General features: G+C 41.2%; 1 protein-coding gene across 11 annotated transcripts in view; it reads left to right on the forward strand.

Moving 5' to 3' along the window:
* SBF2 (SET binding factor 2) overlaps positions 1–23724 on the forward strand; it is a 510140-nt gene that overhangs the window by 99284 nt on the left and 387132 nt on the right. For 10 of the 11 annotated variants that reach the window (XM_053274763.1, XM_053274792.1, XM_053274810.1 and 7 more), the window contains exon 2: positions 143–228. The exons of the other annotated variant lie outside the window; for it this stretch is intronic. In XM_053274763.1, the coding sequence (XP_053130738.1) occupies positions 143–228 (86 nt within the window). The remainder of the gene's footprint in view (positions 1–142; positions 229–23724) is intronic. 11 annotated transcript variants of the gene reach the window in all.

The raw sequence follows: 23724 nt of genomic DNA on the forward strand, positions 1-23724 counted from the left end.
TATGAATTGTGCCCAGATGGGCAGAAGTTGCTACGCTCTGCTGTACTGGACATGTTTATGCAACTTTTGATTAGAAAAACTAAAACTAGTCAAAAAGTTTTTGTTCTAGAAGCTCATGTTCTCTCTTCCTCTTCCTCTGTAGGGTCAGGAGATGGTTTGGGGAAAATAATCCAGAGATTTCCCTTAAAAGATTTGGATGACACTCCATTTCCACAGGGAATAGAGTTGGTAAGTTGAGTTATGGCATACATTTGTAGACTCTTAATATCCTGCATGTAGTTCACATTTGTTTGTTGAGTCTGGCACCTAATACACTGAGATAAAGATGTGAAATAGGTGTCTGTTTCTAGTGAATTTTTGGGTACAGTGGCTTTACCCTCTCAGGGTTACCTTAGTGATTGTGACCACAAGTTGCATTAAAATAGCTCTTAGGTCTCTTGGAACTTTAAGGATGCAGTCAGAAAGGACCAACTGTATTCTTCATTTGACTTGTGTTAGGACAGAACACACAATCCAGCCTGTTCTCCCTTATTAAAATCTCAAAGTTAAAGATAATATGGACTCTGTAACAAAGCCTAGGAAAATGAAGAATATATGAAGAAAAGGAAAAATAGGTCAATAAATCATTCTCATGCTTATAGTAATATACCTGAAAACATTGGAACATACAGATGAGTGTGTATTGCTAAAGGCTGTGCATGAGCCCTGTTAGCAGGTTCAGCCTGACCATTCTTGCATTGTGCCAACAATGCATGGGGTGTTAAAAATCGCATTGAGCTGGTAACTGGTATCCGCTCCATGCATCTGGGTGCAGAGGGGTGGGTGGATGTACCTTTCCTTGAAGATCCAACTTTTTGAAGAAATCAGCTGCTTTCTGGGCAGCTGCAGAGACACTTTAAATGCCCCCTTTCCTTCCCTCATCTTCCCTGCAGTGTACAGGAAAGTAAGCAGCAACATGACGTTGTGTCCTTTTCCTGGTTCACTACTTTTGGGGCTGCGTGGGGTTGGCTGCATCCTGTACTATGTAATGGGGCATGACTATTTTCCTCCAGGTAATGCACCAGGAAAAGGATTCAATGCTATGACATTGCTTCCTTTTCTGGTGCATTGTAGGGTGACACCAAGGAAGGAAAAGGGAGTTTTGAAATGTTGCAGCTGTCCAGAGGGCAGTGGTTTCTTCAGGAAAAGTGAACCCCTACCCCCCAATATTATTCAGTTCAATACAATACAGTTTTGCATCAAATCAGTTTTTTCTTCATCAGATACATTTTTTCATTGGAAACAATTCTACTGAAAAATGCTCTGAGAGGGCTTGCATTGCTTCAGACCCGATTATCAGTCCATTGTGACACACAGCCCTTCTGTTGCTTTATACCTTAAATCAGTGTTCTTCATTGCAAGGTCCATGCCATGAGTAATAAGTGACTCCCTAAGTGTGACTCCCTGACCTAACTGTTAGGCCTGTGCGAAGCTTTGGCAGAAGCTGAATACTAGTCTGCATAACCCCCACATAGAGAGGACTGTTCCCACCATGCAATGCAAATGCCAGCATCATTGGGGCTCCTTTAAGGAAAGGAGCATCAGGATGTCTGAATGACCCAGAATTGTGTGAATAAAATAATACATACAATTACCATTATCGGGGTGGTCCATCTCCCACATGAATCTGTAGGAGTTGTGTATACCTGGAAGATGTGTGCATTACAAGCTCCTTGTTGCTTGGTTGGGGTTGGCTGGGTGATAATCATCCGAACTGGCCTTAACTAATGTTGGAACAACCAGGGTATCATGGTTTATTCTAATTCTAGTTAGTTAACAAGCTGTACTTTGCAGAGTTTGTACATTAAGAACAAATCATAATTACCATTAAGTGAAACCAGAATCAGAACTATGTTGTGGATCTGAACCCATCCACTGTTCTTTCACTTTGATGGTCATTTGTGTTTGTCTGAGGGCTGACTTAGAAGAGGCATCTCCTCTGTGTAGTGTTGCCATAAATATCCTATTTATGATGGTACTCTATGGCGCTGGTGTAAGATGTAAAACATGCTTACTCTGTGCACTGATCACCAAACTTGCAGCATCTGCATACAGCATTGTATACCCCAGTTGGGGGTACATATGCAGAGCCTTTGCACATACTGTATGGGCTGATGCTCAGGGTGAACATTCTTTTAAACATTTCTGCAGCCATGTAGAGGTCTACTAAGGATACAGATTTTCTGGCAATGCTGCAGACAGGAAGGCAATCATGTCTAATTTGGTCCTTAGACAGTCTAATTTGGTCCTTAGATATAGGGCTATTAGGGAGGATGTTAACCATTTGGCCTTTGCAAATTGCAAGAACAGCTGAGTCTATTACTACTGTCTTTATTTCTGAACTTGAAGAATCATGAAATCACCATCTGTGACAAGTACAGAGTACCATAACGTGGGTAGAACAGCTTGCATTTGGATTTGAAGGAAGAATTGTAGGCCTTGTTACATGGAGCTGGGAAATGCATGGCCTGTGGTGTGACCTCTCAAGTTGTTACAGTCCACCTCAAGTTGTTGCAGCTCAATATTCTCCTCATTCTCAGGATTTACTTTTTGGGAACCTTGAGGGACTGCGGTGGGGAGGAAGGAGTGGAGTAGTTCCCTTGCACTAATTGTGCAATGATTTCATTGTGCAAGTGTAATTAGAATGCACTTCCATGAAAAGAAGAGGTTTTACAGCAGATTAAAAAAATATTTTTTGCATAGGTAGTAGCGCATTATGCTGTTTGAAATTAGTAAAATGATACTAAAATTAGTAGGTGATTCCTTTCAGGTATTCTGCTTCTGTTGTTTTCAAATGGGTAACCATAACACATTGGTTTGGTTATTTCTGTAGTACATACTCTGAGAACATATTTTCTATGTCTTATAAAAGTCACATTGTCAAGGAAATATTTTTTTACAGATGTGATCCAAGAATCTTGTTTAATGAATACTTGGCTAAGTGAACTAAATGCATCAGAACCGAATACAGTAAAAATAATCAGCTTCGAAATTATAGTATGTATACAAAAAGTGGCTTCCCTGTAAATTAGGCTTGCATATCTGAAAGCTTTCCAAGAAGAATTCTGAATTTCTTTAGCGTGTTAAAATTAAGTAATGACATCAGTGAATTGGTCCGGTGCGGGGGGGGGGGGGCGGTGTTAAAACTTTATATGAGGATTATGAATAATGTTTGTGCCTGATTTACTATCAGTGACTTGAGCATTTTTGAACAATTTGGAATAGGTGTCAATAACTCTAAATGTGTAGCTAAGTATCCACAGACTTCAGTAAACATTTTCAAGCGGTTTGTATTTGTGTTTTTCTCACAAAATCCCTGTCTGTACAGCTGTGATTCCTCTGCTTCATGAAGGACCCAATCTTTTGGTTTGGTGAGATGAAAACAGATGTGTTCCTTTAGTGCAACATTTGTTTTTTTCACATCCTTTTCACGAAGATGCATGGAAAATAATTTCCTTTAGAACTGTAAAAGCCTTTGACTCCTCCCACAATTATTAAACTGAGAGTCAATTAATCTTTCTCATCCCAGTTCAAAACTCATCTGAGTAACATTTTTTATTCCTCAGATTTTTATTACTTGATCACCCTACTCATGCCACACCTGCTCCTTTAGTGTCTCTGCAGTCCAATTATTTTTCACTTAATTATTCATCAATAATTTTTGGCAACTTTGATTAGTGTTTATACTCCTTATATTGCTGGCTGACTTTGGCTATGTTCAATACTTATTTTCCTTATTTTAGTTATTCTATTGTTGTCTAGCAGCAGAGACCAAGAGGAGAGAAAGCTCTCAGTTGTAGACTTTCTACCTATTTTTGAAGATGGCATTCTGCCAACTTTGACCTTAATATTTATTGGTTATAAGATAACTGCTTCCAGCATTGTTTCTTTGAAACACATCTCATTTTCTTCTAGTTCTAGGTTAGTATTCTATTCAGAATCAGCTATAAAATTTTCTGCAGGCTAACAGGATATTTTCCCTTCCTTTTTACTTAAATGACCAGATTTCTTCCTTTCTTAAAAGCCTCTCTGAATAGCTTTGGCAATTGTATTGGGCAGCATCCCAGCTAGTTGCACTCATGCAAGGTGATCTCCCCTTCCCTATACTGTCCCTTGCACCCTCCAGAAACAATGCGGGGGGAGGGACCTTTGGGGACATATTTTTGGAAGACATGGGGATGCAGAGGGAAGTGGAAAGGGATAACAAAAACCACCCCCTGCACACATGAGCAGAACTATAAGAACTTAAGAACAGTGCTACTAGATCGGGCCCAAGGCCTATCTAGTCCAGCATCCTGTAGCCTACAAGATCCCTCTGAGAGGCCCAGAAGCAGGTAGGGATGTGCGCAAACCAAGGTTTGTGCACTGCTTTGGCAGCAAACTGGTTCGGACTTTGTCCGAATCCATTCAGTGGCAAACCAGTGCATGAATCGGTTTGGTGGTGGGGAGAGGGATCTTGTAAAAAGAGGAGATCAGGTCCTTATCTGCTCTCTGCTGCTGCATGCAGCTTCTTGCTTTGGGAGCTATCATCTCAAGAACCCTTGCACGGTGCCAGGATGCATATGTGCATCCCAGCACTGTGTGATGGTTCTTGGGATGAGCACCACTGTAGCAGAAAGCTGCATGTGGTGGTGGAGAGAAGGTAAGACCTGCTCTTCTCTTTTTTAAAAGATCCCGCTTCTTGCTCCCCTTTCTCTTTTGAACCAGTTTGGCGCTGAACCAGTGCATGAACTTTGGTTTGTGCACATCCCTACAGGCAAGTGCATGCCCTCTCTTGTGCTCTCGTACCCCTGCAACGGGTACTCAGAGGCATCTTGCCTCTAGTCTGGAGGTGGCCAAGAGCCACTAAACTAGTAGCCATTGATAGACTTGTTCTCCATGAATTTGTCCAAGCCCCTTCTAAAGCCATTCAAGCTAGTGGCCATCACCACATCCAATGGCAGAGAATTCCAGCGCTTAATCATGCGCTGTGTGAAAAAGTACTTCCTCTTGTCAGTCCTAAATTTCCCGGCCTTTACTTTCATGGGATGAACCCTGGTTCTAATGTTGTGAGAGAGGGAGAAAAATTTCTCTGTCCATTCTCTCTACTCCATGCATTATTTTATACACCTCTATCATGTCTCCCTGTAGTTGCCTCTTTTCCAAACTAAAAAGCCCCAGATCCTATAGCCCTGTCTCATAGGGAAGGTGCTCCAGGCCCCTGATCACCTTGGTTGCTTTCAGTGTTCCCTCTAAGGTGTGCTCACAAGTTTTTTTGATGTTCGCTCAGTTAATTTTAGATTCCACTCAAGTTGAATCAGGAATGCCCCACACTGAATGCAGGTATGTGCACACTGCCTTGATACTGCCGCCCAGAACAAAATTCATTCCGCACACAGATGAAAAGAATTAGAGAGAACACTGGTTGCCTTCTTCTGCACCTTTTCCAGTTCTACAATGTGGAAACTTTCTTCCGTTTGTAGGAGTATGTATCTGGATCCTGTCTGATATGTACAAGTCCAGGGCAGAAGCATTTGTGTTAAAAATAAAATCATACTTTTTTGAATTTTATGGCTAAATTATGTATCTGTGTATGATTTTATGATTGGAAGTTTGTAATGATTGATGTGCTATACACAATAAAATGATTTTATATGACTCCTGCACAGACGTATTAGAAGCTTGGTCAGGAGGTTTCCCAAAAGGTGATTTGCTCCTGTTTTGCTGCCTTTAGGATAGAGGGGAATTCATATATGGGAGGGATTTACAGTTATTTCAGATACAGTGCCCTTCATACAGCCAGTGGCATGATTCAGCTTTTTTCTTGACTATTCGTGCTCAGGGGTGCACCTAGATTATTTTGGCACCTGGACTGCCCTTGGCAGGAGCCTCCCCTCTCCAAACTTGCCTTAAAAAATTTTTTTTCAGCCGCTGTGCGGCCGAGGGGTGGCTGCCCGAGGGGGGTGAGCCCAGCAGTCCTTCTCCCCCCCCCCCGGCGGCAGCAACCACCAGAGCGATGCAGGGGCCTGTTGTTTGGCCCAGCATCTCTAACTAACTGCGAGGTGCGGCTGAGCAGTTGTGAGAGATCTGACTCACGGGCTTGTGATGATCTTTCACAACTGTGCAGGTGCACCTCACAGTTAGTTAGGGAAGCTGGGCCAAACAGCAGGCCCCAGCGTTGCTCTGGTTGTCGCCACCGCAGGGAGTGGGGGGAGAAGGACTGCTGTGCTCACCCCCCGGCAGCCATCCCTTGGCTGTGCGGCAGCTGAAAAAAATTGAAAGTTGAATGTGGCAGGGAGAGCGCAGTCCGTGTCCCCAAGGTCCGGGGATTAGAGGACTACTGTTTGTGCTTAATGTGCAACATATGCATCCTCGAAAAGTTGTACTTTGGGAGAGTGTTGGAAACGATTGTGTGCAATACCCTGGCATTTTTGAGAGACCCCGCTCCTCTGCATTGCCCCCTGCCTTGACACCTTATTGCGCTGCCGCTGCCTTTGCCTTTTCTACCGCGGCCTCCCACATCTGCTGCCCACCTCATGCTGGCTCCTGCTGGCAAGCAGCCGGATTGGTTGCTTTCTCTCTCAAGCGAGAAAGAGTTGACTGGGAATGGGGAGGGACGTGTGCATGTTGGCTCTTGCTGGCAAGAGAGTGGGCAGTTTGCTTCTTCTCTTGCTCTCTTGTGAGAGAAAACAACTGAGCTATTGTTTTAAATAGTCCTTATAACAAAATATTACTGTCTTTTCTGAATATTTGTTAAATACTGCCACTAAGGATATCTAAATTAAACAAGTTTTTTTTGGTAAGATTATAAAGGTCAAACCTCTCAGTAGTAACAAGAGTACAGTGAGCACAATTGGTTTTACATTACAAACCTTAATTTTCTGTATGAAAGCAAAAACTTGCTGAACAAAATGTTCTTTTTTTTTCTGTTTTCAAACGAGCCGTTAAGCCAAGCCATTTAAAATTTGAACTTCCAAAGTAAACTCAGCTATTTAAAGGTCATATAAGGGACAGCATTTTTTAAAAAAGAAAAGTAACAGTTGAATATTGTGCTAAATTAAAAATGAAATACTCATTTGCAAGATTTATCCAAAGTCAGAAAATTGGGTGATTGTGGTGGAAGGAATAAGGATGAAGATGCTTGCCTTTTTCTCCAAAACATTTCAGACTGCCTTAAGGTGTTGGAACACATCAGTCTTTAGAACCCTAAAATAGGGGTTCTGATTATTTCCCCAGGTGATTATAGCATTAGCGTTTCCTTCTTTTCTAGTCCTTTTGGATCTCCCTGACTGTTTACTGTTCAGTGGCATCTTCCAGCTCCTGCTTCAGCAAAGGGTTAATTGTGTATCTTGCTCCTGCTGTTACCCTTTCTGGCTGTTACCCTTTTCTGCAGTAGTGATCCTGCAGTCCACTGCAATCCTAGTCTTACCAGGAAGTGAGCTTTATTTTAGTATGGTCTCTGCCCTCCCACCAGGGCAGTTCTATTTTCCTAGTAGACCCTGGAAAAGAGGGAACATGGTTTGTTCTTCTGAGAGGAAGATGCAATCATACCAGATTCCTTGAGGAAAAAGAGGTAATGTGGTTATGTTGTGGAAGAGAGTTCAGAATGAGACATCTTATTGAACATATGCTTGATTCCACCCCTTTTATACATCACCTTATTCATAGCTTGGGAATCTTGATACGAATAAGGTGGATCGTTATGCTGACGGTACCCAGTTCAAGATCAATTTGCACATCGCAGTTTACCTGTAGTGCAGGGTGAGCAGGGGCATAGCAAGATTGGAGTGGGCCCAGGGACAATATTTGAAAATTGGAAATCCCCCCCCTTCCTTTCATTTCCCTGCCTCAGTGCCTCCCCATGTTTTTGCCACAGAAAATCTTTAAGGACTTGTGTAATATTGTGTACCTGTGGTCAAGAACAAATACATTTAAATAAAGGTGTACTAATGATAAACATATACATGCAGCCTTTTAAAAGTTTACATTGTTGGACTAGGATCAGGGGAGACATGACTTTTGATTTCCCATTCAGCCATGACACTCACTGGGTGGTTCTGGGCCAGTCAGTTATCTCTCAGCCTAACCTACCTTACGGGGTTGTTGTCAGGATAAGCATAACCATGTGTGCTTCTTTGAGCTCCTTGGAGGAAGAGCGATGATATAGATGTAGTAAATAAACAAGTTAATAAATGTGTATGTGGTTAGTGATTTTGAAAACTTCAGCTGCTGAATAGTTTCATGTCTAGTCAGAGGACAAGAGAAATAAAATAGCTCAGAACACATTAACTGAGCCCACTGTTTATTGATCTGCAAGCATTCAAGCCTTTGAGTTACACAGAGCCCTTTACTAAGCAGATGTATTTACTTATCACAGATCTCAAAACTTAAAATCAGTGATTCATTGAAATAATTATGTAATGCATCTATATTCCTTGCCTTTTAGAAATAGGAAAACTACTGGCTGCTCTGCCCCCAGAAGAAAGCCAGAGTCTCTCATTATGTTTCTTAAAAGTGCTGGGTCCAGGGATTTTACTCGGAGGGATTGGCCAACTCGGGCAAACCTGGCATTGGTTTGTGGTGCTGGAAAGACTTAAATTAGAAAGAACGTCACGTTTATGACTAAGAATGCCATACAGCAGAGCTGAAGGAAGGAATCTACCCACTCCCTTTCCAAAGAGCAGCCACTCATCCTCTTCCACCATGACTCCTATCCCATCCCTTCCTTTGCTCACCAGCTCCCTTTTCCATGCTCCTCAATCTCTTTATGCCCCTCTCCTGTCTCCCCCCGCCCATAAAGTTCCCTTCCTACCCCTACATGTACATCACAGCAGGAACAGCAGCAGCCACTGCCAAAGTTCAGACTGCAAAACACCCAGTGAACAAGCCCCGCCCACCCGTGAGTGAGAGAGAAAGAAAGCAGCAGGGGGAAAAACACCACAAGGCTCTGCACTGCATCTAATGGGAAAGAGCTTGCATCCTAGCTGTCTAGCCGCTAGGAATGGTCAATCAGTTAAAACAAAAGAGGCTGCTTTTGGCTAAATCACAGCAAACAAAAGTGCTGCGAGCCATTCTGACTGGTCAGCCCACCCCACCTGACCCCACGCCATCCCACAGCAGGGGAGAGGCAGCTTTAGAGACTGAGTGCTTGAAGAGTGGGGGAAAGCGGCACAGTGAAATGTTTCCCTCAGTGCTGCAAGAATCAATGGGGGGCACGCTGTGGGTGGCCCGCAAAGCCCCATGGCTGAGGGATGACCATCTCCTCCCCCCGTTCCATTGTTCCTACAAGACTGTACATGAGGTTAAGTAAATGTGCATATCCACTCTCAGGTTATGTATAAGCAAGAGAGTTTGAGAGAATTGAAGGTTATATTGTAGGTCTATCCATGTCCATATTCTATGCAATTTTCAGGTTGTGATGGTAATTTTGAAGTATGCTACTTCCTCAATGCCTGTTAAGTGAAAACAAGATGCAGTTTTGTGGTACCTAAAAGATGAACAAATGCATTGTAGCTAAGCTTCTGTGGACTAGAGCATATGAAAACCTATGGTACAATAAATGTGTCAAGGTACCACAATGTACCTTAAAGATATATAAATGTGTCTTTAAGGTGCCACAATATCTTTTTGTCATGTTTGCTGTAACAGATGAGTATGGTTATTACTCTGGAAATAAGCCCATGGAATCTGAAGCCTTCCAATACTGAAATAATGATGATTTGTCAGGATTTGTGTCTCGAAAACCTACTCTTACCATAGATGCAGTTCAGTCAACTGTTGTCATTCACTACATTGAGTAATGGCACTTTGATTTGTTCTTGAACCTGGAACATTGTAAGTGCCTTTTGAGAACTCCATCTTACAAGGTTGCAATACTTTAAAAAAAAATCAAATTTGAATTTGACTGCTATTGTTTATGATCTTGTAATGTTTAAGCTAAATTACTCTAAGTGTGACAAAGGAATGTCTGACTTTTTGTCAGTGAGGGAGTCTTAGCACTTAATTAAATAAGATATTCCTCTAGACTATAGAACGATGCTTATTTAATTTCATGACGCCTTGGGTGATGAAAGCTATGCCTTTGGTTAGCTTTCAGACTGGCCATATAATACATTTAGGAAGATAATCAAACTCTTCAGTATTTGGAATTTAAAGATAAGTTCTCTCTAGAATATTTGTGCAGGTAAAGAACTTCAGTTATTTCAGCATAGAGTAGAAAATTTTGAAAGTGACGTTAAGATTTTATGTTTGTCTTAGTCATGGAACATTTGGGTGGGTCTGATAATTGTGGGAGCTGTGTTGCCATAGTCGTCGTCTTTTCCAGGCTCCTATTCTGTGAGTCTGCTTAATTAAATCATGCCTACCATTTAACTAACATTATTTCCTTGCAAAAATATATAACTAGACAAATGCCTCTTAAATATCAATTTTAATTAATTAAAATTAATTAATTAAATTAATTAAAATTAATTAGATGTCTTGATGACTCTTTGTAAAAATCAAGACTTATAGTTCTACTTTAAACAATTCTATTTTTGAAGTAAATCTTGTTTATTGCATTAAGTCAATGGAACTTCTGTCCGAACAAGTGTGCTTCGGCATCAGAAAGGTGTGTAGATACTCTGTCATTGCTGGTGTTCATTTCTGTTTGTAGGCTAAATGGGATTAAAAGTATTGTATATCTGACTAATCTTTGTGACATAAAAGAGAATTAAGGTAATGATACAGTCATATGAAAATATGTATGCTAAGTTTAGACTTTGCTGCTCTGTGCATTTGTGAGCTGTACGATAATGAGTCAGTGAGTCTATTTTCCAATAATGCTTTCCTAGTATTTAATTCAAGTGTGTGCAAGTACAAAAATGTGTGTGTGTCATGGCAACCCAATCTTGTTGCTAAGTGAATTTAAGACAAGTGTTTTGTACAAAGCATTTTTAAAAGGAAAAATAAAATAATGGGGGAAAGTATTATTTCTATTTCTAGTTTTCCCATTTAACCATGGATATTGTCAGTGGAGTGCACTGTTAAGGACTTTAGAATTTGGTGGCATTCACTCCAAAGAGTAATGTGTGTTGGGTATTCCAGATATTTTTGAAAACTTAATCAGTTTGAATCTTCAGGTTAATTATAGACTTCTGCTGAGTTAGAAGATCAGGAGAAAGACATAACATTTCCTCATTCGTTAACTATAGGTTAAGAGATAGGAGGAGTGTCCCTTGAGCTGCTTCCTCTTCTCCTTTGCAAATTCTGTCTTGCATTGCTTTTTGTTTTTTTCATTAGCCATGGTATAGGTTAGGTCTGTGTAGACACTTTTCCCACCTTGCTTAGACTTTAAACCAGCATTTAAAGGTGGATAACAAACCCTGGTTAAAAATACTCATGGCTAGTGTAGTGGTAGTAAGGTTTTAGGGGAGGACTAGGCCTCACTTAGAGCAACTGCTGGAAGGGTGGGCCTTTCCTAATAAGGGAAAAATCCTGGGGAAATCAAAACAGAAGGGCCAGTCCAGGGGTCTGGGCAGGATCTACACACACAGTCATCACAGAAGATGAGAAAGTTTTGTTCTTTGTTTAGTATGTCCCAAGAGTGACCTGAGAGAACAGCAGGCTGAGAAGCTGATGTGGAGAATTGGGAGGAAGTGTACAGCAGGAAGGCCCCTGCCAGTGAGTAGTAGAAGAATAGGGACCAGTTCAGTTAAGATGTGTGAGGGAAGTTATTTTCCTTTATTGTATTGCTTGCATCTGAGTTGCCTGGTTAGTGAGGAACTCTCTCTTTTACAATCTGCTTTATGAAGACACATTTTTCATCTTGCATTGCTTATTGCATGTTCTTGTTTTTCTTTTAATGTAATAATAAATCCTTGTTGGCTAAGTGTGCTACTCTTCATTTTGTGTCTGCCTTACTCAAATGCCTTTGAAGGCCTAGGACAGCTCAGCCTTTTTAGGGAGGGTTTTGCCACTTTATCTCTCCAGGAATATGAAGTGTGGGTTTCCCCACATCAAAATAAAGTGGATGGTGGCAGCCTACTGTGAATCCCTTACAAAGATTTACCCCCAGTGAACTCCCCACTCTTTCTCTAGCTCTGATAGCAGCTATGACAGTTAGTGTTCCATATTTGCTGACATTAATCCTAATTATGATTAATGCTGTAAAGGGAAGATGTGTTAACCATGATCCAGAAAAACTATGTCTACACTGTGTCTATCTTCCTTGTGGATTTTTCTAAAGTGTTATATGAACAAAAACATTTTAGTGTAAATATTTTGATATTGGAACCAAATTCCATTTAAAATATAAATGCTTCCATTTCCAGTCTATCAGTGTGAACGCTAATGCAATATTATAGTACATGTAACATATAACATTTAAACAGCAACATGGCAATAGAGATAACATCTGAGGCCTGGGAAGATGACATTTTCTATTGTCTCTTCAGAGCTTCTTATCAATCATAATGTAAAAACAAAATAAAACTGTTTTTTCTACATTAATTGTGTCTAGTTAGTACTCTTATTGGATGCTTATTGTAGGCAGAAAGAATGAATATAAATAAAGGAATATATCCTAAGTAGTCAAGTTCAATTGCAACCACACAAGCAGTCTTGCTCACCCCTCCTTTCTAAGGCAGCATCCTCGGTACCCCATGAAAGTTCACTTCTGGGATTGGGAGACCCTTGGGAATAGCATGATTTGCAGGACAGGGGACTGCAGTAGGAGGGGAAGATGCCCATAAATTATGCAGACGCATCTACTTTGAGCTTTATTTATTTGTTTATTTGATTTGACTTCTATACTGCCCCTCCAAAAATGGCTCAGGGCGGTTTATATTAAAGCAAAACAATTAAAATCAATTAACAGTTAAAAGCAGAGACTATAAAACACCATAGAACAATTAACCTCTTCCATAACATCCTCTCCCATAGCACTAGAACCAGGGGTCATCCCATGAAATTGATTGCCAGGAAATCTAGGACCAACAAACGGAAGTACTTTTTCACACAACGCATAATCCGGCGTGGTGTAGAGCCAGTGTGGTGTAGTGGCTAGAGTGCTGGACTAGGACTGGGGAGACCCGAGTTCAAATCCCCATTCAGCCATGATACTAGCTGGGTGACTCTGGGCCAGTCACTTCTCTCTTAGCCTAACCTACTTCACAGGGTTGTTGTGAGGAGAAACTCAAGTATGTAGCACACCGCTCTGGTTCTTTGGAGGAAGAACGGGATATAAATGCATGCAAGCAAGCAAGCAAGCAAGCAAGCAAGCAAGCAAGCAAGCAAGCAAATAAATAATCATTCAATCAATCAATCAGTCAATCAATCAACTTGTGGAATTCTCTGCCACTAGATGTGGTGACAGCCAGCAACCTGGGTGGCTTTAAGAAGGGGTTGGATAACTTCATGGAGGAGAGGTCTAGCATCAGCTACTATCGGAGGGCTACAGGCCACCTCCAGCCTCAAATGCAGGATGCCTCTGAGTACCAGTTGTGGGGGAGTAACAGCAGGAGAGAGGGCATGACCTCAGCTCCTGCCTGTGGCTTCCAGCAGCATCTGGTGGGCCACTGTGTGAAACAGGATGTTGGACTAGATGGGCCTTGGGCCTGATCCAGCAGGGCTGTTCTTATATTCTTTTGTTCTTAATATTCAACACAATTTAAAAACCCAGGAAAACCAGGTTACAGCAAATTAAAAACATTTACAACAATTTAAAAACCATGGAAGGCCAGGTCTTAAGAGCTCTCCTGAAGGCCAATAATTAATTCAGATTACAAATTTCTGCAGGGAGTGCATTCCACAGCCCAGGAGCAGCTACAGAGAAGGCCCGCCTCTGAGTCGCCACCAGACATATTGGTGGTAATTGGGGACGGACCTCCTCGGATGACCTTAATGTGCGATGGGGATCATTCAGAAGAAGGCACTTTCTAAGGTAACCTGGATCTAAGATGTTCAGGGTTTTAAAGGTAATAACCAGCACTTCATATTTTGCCTGAAAACATATTGGCAGCCAGTGCAACTGTTTCAAAACAGGCTTAATATGGTCTCTCCGGGTTGCCCCAGAGACCAATCTGGCTGCCACATTTTGAACTAACTGAAGCTTCCGAACTACGTACAAAGGCAGCCCCATGTAGAGTGCATTGCAGTAGTCAAGCCTGGAGGTTACCAGGATATTCACCACTATTTTGAGGTCGTCCTCTTCAAGGACTGGACGGATCTGTTGAATCAGCCAAAGCTGATAGAAAGCATTCCTGGCCATAGCTTCCATCTAAGATATCAGGGTGCAGCCTGGTTCCAGGAGTACTCCCAAGCTGCATACCTGCTCCTTCTAGGGGAGTGTAACCCCACCCAGCACAGGAAGATCCAACTCATCCCTCAGATTCTGAATTCTTATAATGAGCACTTCTGTCTTGCTTCAGTTTCAATTTTTTATCCCTCATCCTGCCCATTACTGCCTGTAGGCAGGCATTTTGGGAGTGAACACCATTCCCTGATGATGCCATTTCCTGATGAAAAGAAGAAGATTATTTCGGTGTCATCAGCATATTGATAACACCCAGCACCAAATCTCCTGATGACCTCACCCAGTGGTTTCATGTAGATATTAAAAAGCATTGGTGACAGAATGAAGCCCTGAGGGACTCCATATACCAGCTCCTGTTTTGAGGAGCAAATGTCACCAAGCTCCACCATCTGGAATATAGCCGAGAGATAGGAGTGGAACCACTGCAGAGCAGTGCCCCCTATCCCCCAACTCCCCTAGGCGATTCAGAAGGATACCATGGTCAATGGTGTTGAACGCTGCCGAGAGATCCAAGAGAACCAACAGAGTCACACTCCCCTTTCGATTCCCCAGTAGGGGTTATCCATCAGGCCGGGCAAGGTTCTCTCAACCCCATAGCCAGCTCTAAAGCCAGTTTGAAATGGGTCTAGATAATATTAGAGATGTTGAGCCAAACCATGGTTTAATCCTGGTGCTGCATGATGTCTGAATGGAGTCAAAGGCTTTAGGCTTGCCTATTTTCTCATCAAAAAGCTTCCAGATTCTTCCAATATGAATCAAAGATCATTGCAGTATCCATAAGGCTTTACTGTTGTCCACAGAGAACTAGTGCACCAGAAGCCTGATAGGTAGAATAGTGTGGCACGTGACTGACTTGTGCTCACTTGGTTTAGGATTCCATGTTTATCCAAATGTTGATGAAGTCAGTAGTGCTGAATTGCTGCAGCCACGTGATGTTGGCCCAGTCCTTGTACCGAGTACTAGAAAGCTATACTAAAGAACCCTCTAAGGCTGCCTAGACAATCTTCCCTCACCCTTGAGGTGTATATCTAAAGACACTTTTATTCACCCAGGCTTTTTAATTAGTCTTGTGGTTTTAAGTTGTTTTAATTTGTTTTATGAGACGGAAGTTTGGGGCGGTACACAAATAAAATAAATACATAAAATATATAGCTAGGGTTTTAAATGCTACTCTAAGACAAATCTGAGGCAAATTGTTTCTTTATTGGAACAGGCTCAATTCTGGATTAGGTTTATTAAGATTTTACATCCTATCATTTTTTGTTTTAGTATTGTGCAGCCTTTATCACTTTTGTCCTAATCCATTTTGTAAGGTGGTTCTTCCCTCCCCACACCCCCATTGACGTCACTCAGAAGAAATTCAAATGCCTATAGTATATGCTAGAACCAAAATTTGAATTTCACATTTCGGGGCATGTAGTGACCTAGGATTTTCTCATCTCCTCTGATACTATACATGTTGGTGTGTTGGCATTTACAGGTGGTTTAGAAATCTGAATCTGTTACTCATATTATTCCACCTAGTATATTAATATTAATATTTAATATTAATATGTGTACTGTATATATGTTACTTACATGAACTCATCAGCATTTGGCACAGTATCAAGATTATTTTTTATTTCATTTTTTACTTGCTTTATTGCAGGATGTTCAAAGTAGTTTACAAAATTAAATTAGAATACAGTATTCTAACACAAAGGCTTAAGAGCAAGCTAATAATCATTTCCCCATTGACAGTTTAGTGTGTGGCATTCATATAGTGGATTTGAAATTAACTTAAATACTAATCAAAATCTTAACTAAAAAATCTCCAGAAGGTAGGTACACAAAATTTATAAATATATTTTAATAATGAGAATTATTACTAGTGTTTAATATGGTTTTATATGATGGACAGATTGCTAAATAGCAGTGGTCTAAAATGTTGTGTATATACAGTGTTGAAAGATTAATAGACTTGGATTTCTTTTCTTCCTTTGTCTTTCATATTCTGTGATGTCTCTTAGTAAATATTCCTTTCCATGCAATGCAAATATGTGCAGTATGTAAGAATGCTCTGAGTTGATGCATTCTGTCACTTCATGCCATGGGATAAGAAGATGTGTATCTGCTTTTATCTTGATAACCTGCTGGTCAAAACATCGTCGGCAGAAACCAGAATTCTTCTTAGATGTTCTGTTCCTAGACTAGAGCAATAGAATGTTGTCACGTTCCTAAAGACATTTTCTCATGTGTATGTGTGCTACTTAGCTTGTTGCAAACTATCAAGTTGGAAAAAATATATGTCTCTGTTACTTACTGTAGAGACTACTAAGTTTTGATATATCAAAATGAAAAATATTGCTTTGAACTCTAAGGTATATTTTAGTGTGAGATTGTAGCAAAGATGGAGGCAAGATATATAAGTGGGTAGTTTCCAAATGTTGCACCATTCTGCTAGAGAGGACCTGTGCTGATAGATGGACACCTAGATATTTGTAGTGCCATGGAGAGTAAATATTGCCCATATCCATAGAAACCTGAAAGTCTCAAGGTACAGTGGTTGTGGTGCATAGCATAAAAAGTACCAAAGCTATCGTCATCTTGTTGTTTTATTCTGTATTAGTGAGACAAATCTGGATAATCTACTTGTATCTATTAATGCTACTAAGCAAGAGCCTAAGCAAACCTTCCGGGATATCAAAATTAGTGAGTACTCAGTATTCCAAACAGTATTCATCACAAGTGTTTCAGTAGGAAATATATTGATTTGTTCATCCCATCATGGGTGCATGAACAACTTCTTTTTGCTACAGAAGCTCCTTAGCATTGCCCTATGGAATGTTTATAGAGCTGTGTTCAGACAGGCTCCTCTCTCTTTCCCCTGCTTTTTCATCTGTTTTAAAAATCATCTTGTCTTCATTTTTTTGTCAGAATGAACAATTTTATCTCACCCATCAAGAAATTTAGATATATCTTACCACAAAACAAGAGCTAACAATTGACTACTGCACCTAAAAGAAGCATTTGTGACTATTTCTCTCCACAGATGTCAGATTGATCTAGTTCTTAGCACCTCCATTTGAACCATGTCTTTAAAACTACATACCAGAAAAGGTTATTTCATAATGAATATTCATTCTGGCTGCAGTAATGTACTTGCAGAGACTTGCTGATGTTTTAAAGTTTCTGAGATGTATTGTTGGACTCCCTTTGTATCTGTTTTATGACCTTTGTATTACATTTGACCTCCTTTCTCCAAATAATAGTAGAATTGGCAGGATGTTTTAGAAAAGGGGGCTGTACATTTTTTCCATATTTGGACATATTCCTTATAGGGAAGGTGTTAACAACAGTATCTTCTGCAGAGTCAAACATTTCCCTCATTTTTTTTGTCACTTCTGTAGCATTAACAAAAGTACATTTTGTCACTCCTCTTTCAAACAGGAAAAGTTGACCTTAAAGTAGATATTTCAACTGTTTTAAAATCGACATCAACATTTTGGATGCTTTTGTACTCAGAACTCTTTGGGATAAGTTAAACATTGAAGATTAGTGTGTGTGTTCTTTTGCTACACTGATGAGGCCAAAAATTGAAATAGTAATTAATCTCCTTCTATGTGAACTCATTAGACGAACCTGCTAGTTTTCATTTTTATCCCACTTTTCCTTCAAGAAGTTCATGGTTTACATGGTCTCTTCAACCCTATTTTATCTTCTAAGGCCCTGGGGCAGGGACTTGCACTGCACCCTATCTTACCAAGCTCCTGGACAGCTCCTCTTCACCACCTTTTGAGGGTGGGAGAACCACCACCGCCACAGCTGCTGCCATGTCCTTTTGGTGACGGCTCCTCCCCTGTCGCCCTCAGAGAGTGGGGAGCAGCTGGGTCCTTCAACAACTTGCCCCCCTTCCATTGCTAACTCAGTAGAGAGGCACTTTCCACTGCTAAAAGAACAAAGAGGCATTTTAAAAAGTGGTGATTCTCTTATTGAGCAGGGGGAGAGCAACTGGCCCTATCCAGATCCAGCACAGCATCTTTCCAGTGGCTGTGGTTGCTTTCTATCTTATGTTTCTTTTTAGACTGTGAGCAAAAGCAGTATATAAATATTAGTCACTGTCGTTGTCATTGGTCATTGGGAGCTTTCCTCAGATCCTATGATGATGCAAAGTCTTTAGGGACGTTTCCATTGGTGAAGGGGGGAGAGGAGAGCTGGTCTTGTGGTAGCAAGCATGACTTGTCCCCATAGCTAAGCAGGGTCTGCCCTGGTTGCATCTGAATGGGAGACTTGATGTGTGAGCACTACAAGATCTTCCCCTCAGGGGATGAAGCCGCTCTGGGAAGAGCAGAAGGTTCCAAGTTCCCTCCCTGGCTTCTCCAAGATAGGGTTGAGAGAGATTCCTGCCTGCAACCTTGGAGAAGCCGTGCCAGTCTGTGAAGACAATACTGAGCTAGATAGACCAATGGTCTGACTCAGCATATGGCAGTTTCCTATGTTTCCTAAGGGGTCTGCTCAGCAATGCAAATGTACCAGCTAACTCATACCGCTACTGTCACCATAAAGGGGTCAGCTGGGTGAGTGTATGTGACCCACTGTGACACTGGCCTTGCTGGTGTCTTCTACTGGATATATGTTTGTGAGTGTTTGGGTTTTTATACCATCTTCCTAGGCTTCAGCCTATTCGCAAGTAACTATTCGCAAGTAAAAAAAGTAATTGCTCAGTTTCTTCTAAGAATTCTTTTTTTTAAGGCATAGATTCCGAGCAACTGAGAAGCTTCAATTAATAATGTGGGTTTTCTGTAGGCTCATTCTTTTTGAATTAAGAGATTGCTTTTATCAACCTTCTGTTTAACATGCAGGGTTGCATTCATTTAACTCTCTTTGTTAAGCATTAAGCATTAATAAATAGAGATGTGCACGGAACCACTCCTCCGCATTCCAGAGGCTGCGGGGGAGGGTACACTTACTCCTCCCTCTACATTTCCCCTGCCGGCACTCCATTGTATCAAAGCGCCTCGGGGCGTTGGCTGGAAGTGGCCGGAAGTACTGGGCACGCGTGCATCCGTTTCGTGCATGTGCATGCCTGTCTGCCATGCGCACACACACCCAGTACTTCTGACCACTCCCACCCATGGCTGAAGACGGCAATGGGGTGGCAGGGAGGTACACTGCCGCCCCGAGGGGCTTTGATACAACGGAGTGCCGGCAGGGGAAATGCAGCGGGAGGGGTAAGTGCACCCTCCCCCATCCTTAAGGGAGCACCCCCGCTGTCTCCGAAATCTGAAACGGCCCCGGTGGCCAAAACATTTTGGAGGCTTCTATAATGGCCTCTGAAAAGTTTCAGGCACATCCTTATTAATAAATATCAGTGCTCAGTTTGATTCTGACCTGGGATGCCTTCATATGGGCAAATGTGGACCAAGAAGAACACTGGACCCAAGCTGTGTGTAGGGCTTTAAAGGTAAAGACCAGCACCTTGAATCTAGTCCTGAAGAGGGTGTACAGACAATAGTATCTTGTGAAATTATCAGTGGATAAGTATATATAGTCTTATATGTTCTTCCAGATCTTCTCCTGTTACATACCTGTATGCAGGGCAAATACAAGCTTTGGGTAAGAATTATTTTATATCATCAAAATGACACAGGAGGGAAAAGATGAAAGACCCTCTGTCCCCTAGTACCACTGCTCCAATCTGATTTCCATCCACCTGGTTGTATTTAACTTGCAGTGGGCAGGGAATGGGACACCTAACTGCTGTATCATCAGATATGTCCCTCAATCGAACTTATAATGCCTACAATCAAAAAATTGCTAGTGGGTACCTTTATTAGAATGCTGCAGAATTTGTAGGTTTGACTGTTTTAACACTTGCTTATTATACGAATAAGAATATGGTGACTATTTGTATACTGCTTTTCAACAAAAGTTCCCAAAGTGGTCTACATAGATAAAAAGAAATAACTACAGTGATTGTAATGCATAGACCCATGCAGCCACGAAGAAGGAAAGCACAAGGGAGCCTTGCAAGCTATGTGGGTTTGATACCCTATTAAACATACAAATAGTTAGAAACGGGGAATAATATTGATTGGCATTTCTGACAGTCATTGTTTGACATGGATAAACTTTTGGAATGGAGGTTGAGGGTGGAGGTGGAAAAGTGAGGCATTTAGAAAATGGAAGTGTATTGGAAGTAAGTAAATGACTAGTGAATGTGTTTCCTAGACATAGGCCTAGTGAAATGATTTCATTTAATACATTTTGTAATAATAGCAAATTATCTTGTATGTGAATGGAATGTCAAGGAGTGGAGATTAATAATTCTGAGGCTGTGTCTTGGGAACATGCTAGAAATATTCTGGCTTTCTTTCCATCACGTATTTCCTAATAAGGTGCTACAAGACCATCCTTTAAAAAAACCAAAAAACTTTATAGTAAAGAGATAGTACAGGTGACACATCATAGTGTGAATGCTGCAATAGATTATTAACCATTGAGACATATTATTAGATAGCCTAGTTATGCCTCATTGTTTAAAATATGCATTTTCACTTAAGCATTATGTCTTTAAAAGGAAAGATTATAAAAGAAGATGACTTCTATTGACCTCTCAGTCATAAGAATAATATATGTGCAAGTTCTAACATTGACTCTGAAACATCTTTGGAGTAGTGAATTAAAGTATCAGATTCAAATGGCATTTCATCAAGTCTCAGCATTTAGGTATGATTGAGTTCACTGGCTGTTGCTCCAAAATCAATCTGTCCTTTTACAAATAATAATTAAAAAGCCCAGACTTTATATCATATACAAGCTTCTTAGGCATGAAGTGAACAAATCCATCTAGTGCTCTATCTGAATGTATATAAAAATTGACCTGCAAAAACATATTTGTATCAGGTATGTCAGTAATGTAATTAATCTGCTCATTTAATTCAGTTTCTGTTCCACCCTTCCCCAAAGACGTGTGTTGGGTAACAGTTTAAAAGTAAAATCAAATATGGTTGATTTTAAGCAACTTTTGAAAACACACATATTTTATCAGGCTTTTAGGTGATAATATTTTAAGTTTTATTGATGGCTACTTTAATTTGTTTTATAGGATTTTAAGTTTAAATTGTAAACTGCCTAGAGATTTTATATGGGGCCGTATATAAATGCGACAGACAGATAGACAGATATGTGGAATTTTAAAAAATCCAGTGAAGTTAAATTGCCCCACATCTGTAGAATTCCTGTCAGAAGAAAAACGCTTTACAGCATCTCATGTCACCTCAAATTGGCCCAGTTTTTCAGCCTGTAAGCCTGAGAAGCTCAGTTCTGGAGTGGGGATATGGTCATTGTCCTTAGCTGTGAAGACAGATGTAAATAACTCGTTCAGCTTCTCTACAATCTGCTTATCCTCTTTAATAAGCCCTTTCGTGCCTGTATCATCTATGGGTCCAACTACCTTCCTTGCAGGTTTTCTGCTTCTGAAATATTTAAAGGAGTTTTTGTTATTCCCCTTGACACTTGTAGCTATACGGAGCCCCTGGTGGCGCAGTGGTAAAACTGCCGCCCTGTAACCAGAAGGTTACAAGTTCGATCCTGACTAGGGGCTCAAGGTTGACAGCCTTCCATCCTTCCGAGGTCGGTAAAATGAGTACCCAGAATGTTGGGGGGCAATATGCTAAATCATTGTAAACTGCTTAGAGAGCTTCCAGCTATAGAGAGGTATATAAATGTAAGTGCTATTGCTATTGCTATATGCTCCTCAAACTCTCTTTTTGCAACCTTTATTGTCTCCTTGCGTTTCCTTTGCCAGAGTTTGTTCCTTTACATTCTATTCACTTGGGAAAATGCACTTGCATTTTCCGAAGGAAGTCTTCTTCTCTTTTAAAGCATCCCTGACTCTACTTGCTAGGTGTCCTTCTGAACTTTGGTGGTACCTTTCCTCCTCCTTGGTATACATTCTAACTGAGCTTCTATTATTGTGGTTTTGAATATGTTGCATCCTTTCTAGAGTGATTTGACCCTCCCAACTTTCCTTTTCAGCTTCCTTTTTACTAGTCCCCTCATTTTTGAGAAGTTTCCTCTTCGGAAGTACAGTGCATCTGTGTTGGCAGTTCTCCACTTGTATATAACGGAATTGGGTCACACAATGGTTACTATTCCCCAATGGTTCTACAACTCTGACATCTTGCACCAGGTCCTGAGCACCACTCAGGATTAAGTCCAGGGGCGTAGCAAGGTTGGAGTGGGCCCAGAGACAAGATTTTAAAATGCCCCGCCCCCCACTGAAGCTCAGCTCATGAAGTAAAGAAATCTTAAATGAGGCTGAATAGTGGTAACAAAAAGGATATAGATATAGATATAGCTCTCCTCTGTGCCACAATAGAACATCATCCTAAATTATTTTTTAAAGGGTTTTGTAAATTGTGGATGATGCAAGTCATTTAATGGTACTAGAGAAAGACATGCAGTTCTGGTAGCTCCAGGTCTTAACACTCACATCAGTTTCGAAGGATGAATACAACTGAAGGAAGCTCAGGCGGGTATGTGGCTGGTGGAGTCAGTCATGTGACTTACCTATGGGGGGGGCCCCCATCTCCCCTTGCCGTATTATTAAGTCCAAGGTTGCCTTCTGTCTGGTTGCTTCTGCAACCAAAGGCCACTGGGGCTTGGGATTTGAAGTCCACTAACATCTGGGGGCCCAATGTTGAGGATCCCTGTTCTAAGGCACAATCATATAGCATGTCTAGAAATGTCTCCTCTCTGTCAATACCCAAATGTGAATTTGCCCAATCTATGTGAAGATAATTGAAGTTACCCAGTATCACAGTTCTGCCTCTCTTCGACACCTCTCTGATTTGCTTCTCCAACTTCACGTCACTCTCAGCATTTTGATCTGGAGGATGATAGCACGTCCCTAGTAACACATTCAGTCTTTGTGTTGTCACCCAAAATGATCCTGTGGAGGTCTCTGGTCCTCCTGGGTTTTCTAGCTTGTTTGGATTCTATCCCTTCTTTAATATACAGTGCTAACCCATGCCCTATCCTCCCCTCCCTTTCCTTTCTGTAGAGTTTGTATCCAGGAATAACCATTTCCCACTGGGTTTCACCATTCTACCAGGTTTATGTTATGCCCGCTATTTCTATGTTTTCAGTAGCAACCAAGCACACCAGCTCACCTGTCTTGGCTTGGAGGCTTCTGGAATTGGTATATAAGCACCTATATGCTGAGTCTCTTGCCTGGTGTTGGCGTGTGCTATCTCCCTTACTGTCATTTGATCTCTTTGACCAGCTGCCATGCATTTCCATCTGCTCTACTCCTGGTTGTACTCTGTCCATTTCTGGAAATGCTAAATGTTTTCACCCTTCCACCCAAGGGGATTTTGCTTGCTGAATCAGATACCACCCAGTTCTTGTCAGCAACCCCCCCAAGCACC

Source organism: Hemicordylus capensis, chromosome 1 (genome assembly GCF_027244095.1).
Source record: "Hemicordylus capensis ecotype Gifberg chromosome 1, rHemCap1.1.pri, whole genome shotgun sequence".
Lineage (NCBI taxonomy): Eukaryota > Metazoa > Chordata > Lepidosauria > Squamata > Cordylidae > Hemicordylus > Hemicordylus capensis.